Source organism: Dryas octopetala, chromosome 9 (assembly GCF_963921425.1).
Source record: "Dryas octopetala chromosome 9, drDryOcto1.1, whole genome shotgun sequence".
NCBI classification, from domain to species: Eukaryota; Viridiplantae; Streptophyta; class Magnoliopsida; order Rosales; family Rosaceae; genus Dryas; species Dryas octopetala.
The window spans coordinates 6,025,244-6,034,698 of NC_141374.1; the positions used below are offsets into that span (position 1 = coordinate 6,025,244).

At 36.4% G+C, this 9,455-nt stretch overlaps 1 protein-coding gene across 1 annotated transcript; it reads right to left on the reverse strand.

Moving 5' to 3' along the window:
- Positions 1 to 4,423: 4,423 nt before the first annotated feature.
- LOC147273426 (elongation factor G-2, chloroplastic-like) lies at positions 4,424 to 8,977 on the reverse strand. Its single transcript, XM_086257200.1, has 4 exons — positions 8,622 to 8,977; positions 6,401 to 7,815; positions 5,375 to 5,887; positions 4,424 to 5,057 (listed from the first exon to the last, which is right to left on the reverse strand). The coding sequence occupies exons 1-4, from the start codon at positions 8,866 to 8,868 to the stop codon at positions 4,890 to 4,892; spliced, it is 2,343 nt and encodes a 780-aa protein (XP_086113326.1). The 5' UTR covers positions 8,869 to 8,977; the 3' UTR covers positions 4,424 to 4,889.
- Between the last annotated feature and the right edge of the window lie 478 nt (positions 8,978 to 9,455).

The following is a 9,455-nucleotide window of genomic DNA, read 5'->3' on the forward strand; positions in this document are numbered from 1 at the left end:
TAAAATAAAATATACCTCATTTGCAGGGCACTCTACACCCCATCACCCAACCAAACCCATCATTTACTAAATCCACACTCATAATCTTAAGCAACTTTTAGTCATTCAATTTAGAATCTCTTTTCTCAGAATAATGTGGATTTTCAACTACAAGAAATTAATTTTATCCACAATTACACAGGAATTGATCGTACTCAATATATGCAGCCACAGATATTAAGAAACTTTGTGCATCTATATATATATATAATCTGCAGATGACATGCCAAATTAGACACATCTAAATATCTTAGAAATCCAGTCTGTTCAAACCATTGGATGACAATGATTCCAAACGCAAATGTCCTTCTATTTTCAAGCTGACCATGTTTTATTTTTTGCTAGAAAAGGACATGTCAGAAATGCAGGTATTATATTCAAGAAAAGAATAACGAAGATGTCCTCATTTTAAGAAAATAAGAACTAGGTTGCCGGGTCACTCCATAACAAAATCTAATAATGTGATTGAACCATTTATAATTTAAGTTTACTTTCAAAGGTTATCCTAAAAAAAATATCAACAGAATTTAAAGACATGAGTCATGGGAGCCGTTTCGATATATGTAGGCCCAAAGCCATTTATTTGTGTTGGCTACGGATTGCTTTTCAGTTTTCACCATCAAAACGGGTGGTGGTTTTAGTTTGTTGGAGGGCCCTCCTTGGCTTGTGGATCACATTTTGTCAGACAGATATGGAAGTAAACATTTGAGGAAATTGTACCATCAGTTTTCTTATTTTTAACTTGGTTTTATATTGGTCAATAATTATTTTTTGTTCTTTATTAGTTCACTAACTTTATGATATGTTCCATTATGATTCAAATCGTCAAATTAGCATAAACGACTGTCTATTTTAATTATATTCCGCGCACGTGGAGGTACTGTTATAGACCAATATATAACTAAGTAAAGAATTAGTGGACCACAACAGTGCCTCATGTGCGCATCACAAAACTAAAATATACAGTCGTTTGTGCTAATTTGATGGTTTCGACTACAATGAGAAACATCACAAAATTAGTAGACCAATAAAGAACAAAAAAAAAATTGTGCCCCGATATAAAACTTTCTAATGAATAAGTGAATCAATTGTGCAATTTCTTCTAAACGTTTTGACTGTTTAATTTTAATGACATTGCTCTAATACTCACAAAAAAATATATTTAAAATGTATACTTTAGACATTATAGAGTGGGTCCTAACAATGTAGTAAGTACTATTATTATTATTTTTTCTTAAAATGAAGTATTGAGGTTTTTTTTGTCATTTTGATGGAGAGAAGATTTGGATACTATTAAACTAAACTAATAGCTAGCTAGTTGATAATTGAACAAAAAGACTCATATTTAAGAAGTCAATTCTTGACAGTGGCCAAAAAAAAAAGAAGTCAATTCTTGACAAAAAGAATATTGAAGCTTTGAATTGAAAGTTAAATTGAAAAGAAATTTACTAAAGAATGGAGTAACATTTGCATAAGTTAAATTGAAAAAAAATGCTATATTTTTTTTTTTTGGTAAAAGGGCAGGCTTAAGCCCAAAAAAACACAACAAACTAGCTTTTATAACATTACGTGATATAATGATGTAGTGTTACTAATCTACTAAAATTATAACACGTGAATGATTTTAAGGCTATTTTCTTAGATTTTAGGGTTTTTTTTCTAGATTTTAAGATTTTAAAAATTAATTATTATACATGTTTTATAATTTGAGTGAATTTATAACACCACGCTATCACACACACAATCATTTCTCCTAACTAAATGGACTTAATGGATGCTATATTAATAACATATCTTAATTGCCCCAAGGCCTCATTCTCAAGCAACTGCATGTTGATCATGTACTACTAAACATCTTATAAATCCAGGTGGCTCCCAGTTCAGACAAGTGGGTTAGTGAGTGAGCCACACAAAAACTGGAACTTTCATAATGGCGATCTATAGGCCTTTGTGCAAAATCAATTCGACTCCAATGCAATTTAAGAGTCGATATGTGGGACACCTAAACTATGTCAGAGTTTTTAGCACATGGGGTGTCAAGTTGGGAATAAAAATAAAATTGTACTATGTGCAGATTTTTCAACACTAGCGACTCAAGTTTGGGAACATATACAGTTGCTATTTGTGTATATAATGCAGACAGAGGAACCCATTAGCTTAATAAATAAACCTCACTGGGTGTAGAAATAACTTGTGATTTAAATGTTCTGTACACAGAAAAAATTTATGGGATGGTTCTATACTTCTATGAGCTTTTTTGTTCTATTTCTCTTATTACGTAATCTATGAAAAAGATAAACACATTAGACTTGCAGAACTGTTCCATAAAAATTTGTCTTATAGGTAGAAAATTAGGACCGCTCCACACCAAAGAATTGCTCCTGTGATACCTCTGATTTTGCAGCCCCTAGCCTCATGGCCAAATCAGTATGTCGATGTTAAATATTAGCAAAATCAGAATGTTCGATGCTAAACATTACAGCAAAACTCGACTTTGTTTATCTTTTAGAAATATGAAAGGTAATAGAAATTTATGAATAATAATGAGCCATTTTTCTTTACAAATCAATCACAAGTTGACACATATTGACTTACAAGTAAGAATTAACCATTAAGAAGAAAAAAATATCAACATGTGTAAACTTGTGTGATAAGTAAAGTGGAACGGCTCCTTACATTTTTAAGTTTTAGTTTTTCCACCCTTCAAAGAACAAAAACGTGCACCATCCTTCTCCTCATTTGATCTCGTTCCTTCCTCCTCTCTCTTTGGCCCGTTATGCTGCGCTTCTCTCTCTCCCCAAAATGTCATAGCCAACCATGTGTTCCGAAGAATCCGAAAGACAAAAAGAGCGATTTACTAAAAACAAGGTGATTCATCGAGCAATTTTTTAAGTTTAGATAAAATTATGGAAAATAAATCTACTTGGTTGGGAGCATCGATCGCCATTCTTCTCTTAAGCTGATTTAATAGAAAATTAAGGAAGTAACAAACATGGCATAATATCTTATATTATAGTACACCTTCCTATGAAGGTTACTTAATCTCTGGTTGTGATTCTTACCTTTATGTCACAAGCTTCACAATTGAATTTGAACGAGTGATCCAAGAACTAAGAACCATAAATAAAAGATTCCTTGAAGAAAAGACCCAAGAATAATAAAGGGACAAAACCAAGAACTGGGTTTCTTGTTGTCAAAGCTTTAGGGCTCAAATTGTTGTTAAGCTTCATAAGCTCGAGGGCATATTGACTAGTTTGCAACACAACATTAAGGTGTGACCAAAACTTGCAACAAAATATAAGTTCAGCAAACAAGAACAAATCTCCATTTCCAGACACTTCACCCTCCCCTATTTTCCACTTTCCAGGTCTAGGGGTTTGCCTTATTTTACAGATTTGGGCTTTACCTTTAATTGGGTCGTTGTGTATCTTTTGTTGTATATATGTAATGTGGTTTTTGGACACTCTGTATTTCTCCTTGTACATCCTTGAAGCTAACGTATGCAATTTGGGACCGCTCAGTATCACTACATGAGCATTGGCCAAAAGAAAAAAAGGATCACTACATGAGCATGTGTTAAGCTTGATTTATATTCGAACAATGAAAAATGAGAAATCCATCAAACTAAATAAAACATCAAACCTCTTCATTTCAATATATGCAATATCACCAGAAAAAGAAAAGAACTCCTATATGTCTCTCACTTGCACCCAAGGAAAGATTGCTGACCTTGATGGGTTTATCTTCATGAGAATGACATGAATTTGACCATAATTATCAGACACATATTATACGCACTGATTTTGGAGAGATATCAAACTAAGAAAATAATACTACAACTCAAACTTTTGACAGAAGTACTAGAGATCAGAATATATGATACACCATACCACTATACCAGGACACAATGTTATGGAATATCCTTTGGAAATTCTACATTCTCCACAAGTAGCTTAAACTAGGAATAACATAGACAAATAAAATGGATAACCATGCTCCAAACGCACTAAGAAAAAAATCCTTACTAAAGACACCTATTTCATACCGACTGAACTAGGATTCAACCAACACTAGCCAACCTACCCATTATCAGCCAGCCAATAATTCTACCAACAACCAACCCACCAAGTCGAGCCGATAATATCAACCGATTCATCAAAGTTGGTTCGAATGTTGGTTTTCAAATTAATCAAATATTGGTCTAATAATTCCAACCGACCCACAATGAGTGAGTAGGTTGTTGGTTGTCAGAAATGGCCTTATTTGCCTTGTCGGGTTAGGTCGGTTGTTTGACCGATATGCAACCGACCCGACCCATTCTCACCCTTACTTGCTAGGCATGTTCACAGAAAATTTATAAATTAATTTGTTCCCCCAAAAAATATTAAAATAAAAATAATTTACCTAGAAAAGTTCATTGATAGTGTTCAGAAAACAATTTGGATTTTGTGCCAAACTGCCAACCACAACCAGGCACTATTTTATGAAGTAGTACAGTCAGCTACCAATATTTTTCTGCTCGCCAAATTACATTAATGAGTTGATCACAACCATTTTCCAAGAAAAGAACCCATATACAAGTTATAAATGGGCGGTGTCTTTTCAAGGAAAACCTTAACCTGCATAGTTCCAGTTCCTGGCTTCCAAGATTGCAAATCACTGCTTCACCAAAGTAACTTGAGCTTCTCATCCCCTTGTACATCCTCTATACAAATTATTAAAAAGCTTGATGTTTTGTAATCTGGGACATCACATTCTATGATCTCCCAATGATTCCCTCATTTACTTTATCATTCTCTTTCTTATAAATTATGATGCTCCCTCATCAATCATCATAGAGAGAAACAAAATCAAGCAGCAACTTCTTCCTCCTTGGCAGCAAGCTGGTTCTGGATGTGCTGAGGAACAACATCAAACCTGGCTAATTGCATGGTGTAGGATGCACGACCTTTTGTCATGCCCCGCAGTGTACTAACATATTGGAACATCTCTGCAAGAGGAACCAGTGCATCAACCACCTGCATTAAATCCCAACACAACCCCATCAGCATGATGACAAAAACCAAAAAGCAGAAACAACTGAATAGGCATTGAAGTATCGAACCAAGTTTTATCTATTGTTATTAACAGGTTTTCAGCATCATTCAGTAATCCGAAAGAAGGCTTTGGAAATTAGTACTGCAGTTGTTCACGGAAGTCGGCATTTAAGGCATTATATGCCTATGCATGTGCAATTACAAACTGAAACATGATATGGTCTGTTACCATTCAAAGGTAACTGCATATGAGCCTACCAGCGGCCATTATAGCTTTATCATATTTTTTATGGACATACCTTGAGACCACCAGGTTTGTCACTAAAGCTGTTGATTTGACCTCTCCTCGAGTTAAGATCACCAATCACATCTCCTAGATGTTCTTCAGGTGTAACAACTTCAACTTTCATTATTGGCTCAAGCATTTTTGGGCTAGCTCTTTTTATCCCCTCCCGGAAAGCTCCTCTGGCTGCCAATTGGAATGCCAAGACACTTGAGTCGACATCATGGTAAGAACCATCTACTAGTACAGCACGGACATCGACGACTGGAAATCCTGCAAGCACCCCGTTACTCATACACTCCTCTAATCCTTTCATCACCCCGGGAATGTATTCTCTTGGCACTGCACCACCCTTGATTTCACTCTTGAACTCATATCCACAACCAGGTTCCATGGGTTCAAACCGTACAGTGATATCAGCAAACTGACCTTGTCCACCAGATTGTTTCTTGTGCACATACTTCACTTCTGCAACCTTGGAGATGCTTTCCCGGTAGTTTACTTGGGGTGCTCCAACATTTGCTTCCACCTGCAAAGATCAAGCATCCCCAGTTATGAGAATTCAAATCAACAATACATCCAAGCATCTCTCTCTCTCTCTCTCTCTCTCTCTCTCTCTCTCTCTACATATATATATATATATATTTATATATAGTTGACCAGGAAAACGGCACTACATATTCATACATGATTTCAACCTATCAATGAACTTAATTTCCAATTACATAATATAATATGTTAGATGATGTAGCAGGAGAGAATCACTTCTAAGTGCAACCTGGTTTCACAAAATCTCAAAAAGGTGGATAAATGCTCAAATTTGTATGTAGGTGCATAATAGCTTTAAATGGACATACATACATATATATAAATATATACAAGATAAATGCATGAGCATTGGTGAGAGTAATAATCCAGAAGATGACAACATGAGAGGTATAAAGCACAAAATAAAAATGACATTTTCTAACATCTTTTATGCTGGAAGGTAAAGCATCAGAATAAAATTGACAATAAGAAACATAGAGGAGCAGATGTAGACCTTGAATTCCCTCTTGAGCCGATCAACAATAATTTCAAGATGCAATTCTCCCATTCCTTCAATCACTGTCTGATTGATCTCTTCATCTCGTGAGAAGTGGAAAGAAGGGTCTTCCTGAGCAAGCTTAACCAAACCAGCTCCCATCTTATCGACATCAGCTTTAGTTTTGGGTTCAATTGCCACCTTAATCACAGGATCAGGGAAGTCCATTCGTTCAAGCACAATAGGATGCTCAGGGTCACTCAATGTTTCACCTGTAACGGTATCTTTTAGACCTGCAAGCGCAACAATATCACCAGCTAAAGCTACCTTAACATCCTCCCTACTGTTTGCATGCATTTCTAGAAGTCTACCAATCCTCTCCTTTTTCCCCTTGTTTGCATTCAGTACATATGACCCAGCAGTTAGCTTTCCTGCATAGATTCTCACAAATGTAAGGGATCCCACAAATGGGTCGCTCATGATCTTGAATGCTAGCCCAGCAAATGGTTCATCATCACTTGCAGCCCTTTCAATTGTGACTTCTGGGTCATCTGCATCAGTCCCCTTCATTGGTGGCACGTCAAGTGGTGAAGGCAAATAATCCACAACAGCATCAAGCAATGGTTGAACACCCTTATTTTTAAAAGCTGAGCCACATAATACTGGCACAAAACTATTTGAGATGGTTCCCTTCCTAATTAATTTCTTAATGGTGTCCTCATCAGGTTCAACTCCTTCTAGATAGCCCTCCATAGCTTCATCATCTAACTCAACTATGTTTTCTATCATCTCCGCTCTGTATTCTTTAGCCAGCTCCTGAAGATCAGATGGAATATCCTCGTACACAAATTTTGCACCCAACTCTTCTCCATTCCAAAGTATAGCTTTCATCCTCACAAGATCAATAACTCCTTTAAAATTATCTTCTGCACCAACTGGAATTTGAATTACAAGTGGTTTGGCACCCAGATTTGTCACTATCATGTCTCTTGTTCGGAAAAAGTTTGCTCCAAGACGATCCATTTTATTGACAAAGCAAATCCTGGGCACCCCATACTTATCAGCTTGTCTCCACACAGTTTCAGATTGAGGTTCCACACCAGCAACACTGTCGAACAAACATATAGCGCCATCCAGTACCCTGAGAGCCCGCTCCACTTCAAGGGTGAAGTCGACATGGCCCGGAGTATCAATAATGTTAATCCTGTGTTTGTCCCAAAATGTTGTAGTTGCAGCAGAAGTTATGGTAATGCCTCTTTCTTGTTCCTGCTCCATCCAGTCCATAGTTGCTGTTCCTTCGTGTACCTCCCCAATTTTATAGTTTCTTCCGGTATAATACAAAATTCGTTCCGTTGTAGTAGTCTTTCCAGCATCTATGTGAGCCATAATTCCAATATTGCGATAATCCTCTAACGGTACTGTACGCTTTCCATCTGGCATAAAGAAAAATGAAATAAAATGAATCCAACTCTGCTATGTTAGCTGATGTTTGTACAAATGTTAATAGTAAACTGAAAAACACAAAAGTACAGAGAGTTTCCAGGTAAAATTATAAAGTCAGTTAACGAAACTCCTAAAATATATATTATTAAGGCACACCATTCAGTAATAACATGCCCTTGGAAAGTCAGAAAAGCATTACCATTGTGTTTTCATCTAGCTTCAAAAGAGCTAAAGACCATGTTGAGGCTAACTCTTAGAATTTTTGAGAATATTGCATCCCTATCGTTATACTATAGAGTATAGACAACAATGGAAGCCAATCCCATATCCATTGGACATTAAATTACCGTTCTTCAATAAACCTAAACCAATTTACAAGTTTACAACATATTAGGAATACAGTAAGCTAAGCTACTTCTACCCACGTTGCAAATTGACAGTGAATGCTTGGTGAAGTAGATAACTATGGGCTCCATAAACGATATTTTATCTAAAACTCATATTAGAATACCAAAGACCTAAACAAAAAAGATAGGATTAATTATTATAATTTAAAGTATCATTCTTTGCGTTACAAATATTCAATTTGATTCACTTCAAATAAGAACCAAACCAAAATGAATATATTTCATACTCTAAGGTGTGCAAGAGACTAATTGCCCACCAAACTCATAGAATAACCCAAATTAAACAATTTGGGCAAAAGGGTATCCAGAAAACACTTGAAAGAACAAAAATTCAACAAGAAAGTAGCAGTTAAACTATAGCAAGACATAGAAGAGTTCGAGAAAATGACCATCAGCAGCCATAGCGAAAGCAGAGAGGTTTCGTCGGCTCTGTTGGCGTAAATTCGAGAGCTTTGAGGAGTTTGAGCTGAGACGCACATTCCCAAAGAAGTGGGAAAGCGAAGAGGAAGTGAAAGAAGAAGAGGGTAGAGGACGAAGACCCAGAAAGCGGGCTGGAGAGAGAGGGCTGGTTGGCCGTCTCTGAGACCCATTGAAGCTGAAACAACTGTACACTCTCACTGACTCTGTAGCCACCATTTTTCTTTTTCTTATCTGTGTGTGTGTGTGTGTGTGTGACAGTGTGAGAGAGAGAGAGAGAGAGAGAGAGAGAGAGAGAGAGAGAGCCAGAGAGAGGCTTGTGTATGGACTATGGATATGTGGTGGCGTGGAGTATTGGTGATAACGAGAAGTCGAGAAACCAAGTGGTGCTTGTGAGTTAGTTGTGAGTTCGGGAGCTTTGTGTTGTTGGTTACACTTCTCTTTCTTTTTGGTCATTCTAATCTGGACCCTTAATTAAATTGAATCTTTAGCTGCTGAATGTTTTTTTTATTTTTTATCTTTTATGCGTTTAAGGGACTATTTTGTTGAATGAGTTTTACAATGATTTTACTGGACAAAAACAATGGTACTGATTGGTTATTACTGAATGGGATTTGCTTCTCACCATAACTGCTACTGCAGCATAAAAAATTTACATTGCCCTGTTCATCTAACCTTTCAAACAAAATCCATTGATCAATGTGTTGTCTGTAATCCCATTTGGCATTAAGTCTCTTTGAGTCATAAGATCAAAGAGGCTTAATGCTTCCTTTCAAAAGAGGCTTAATGTTGTGCGTATTATCATT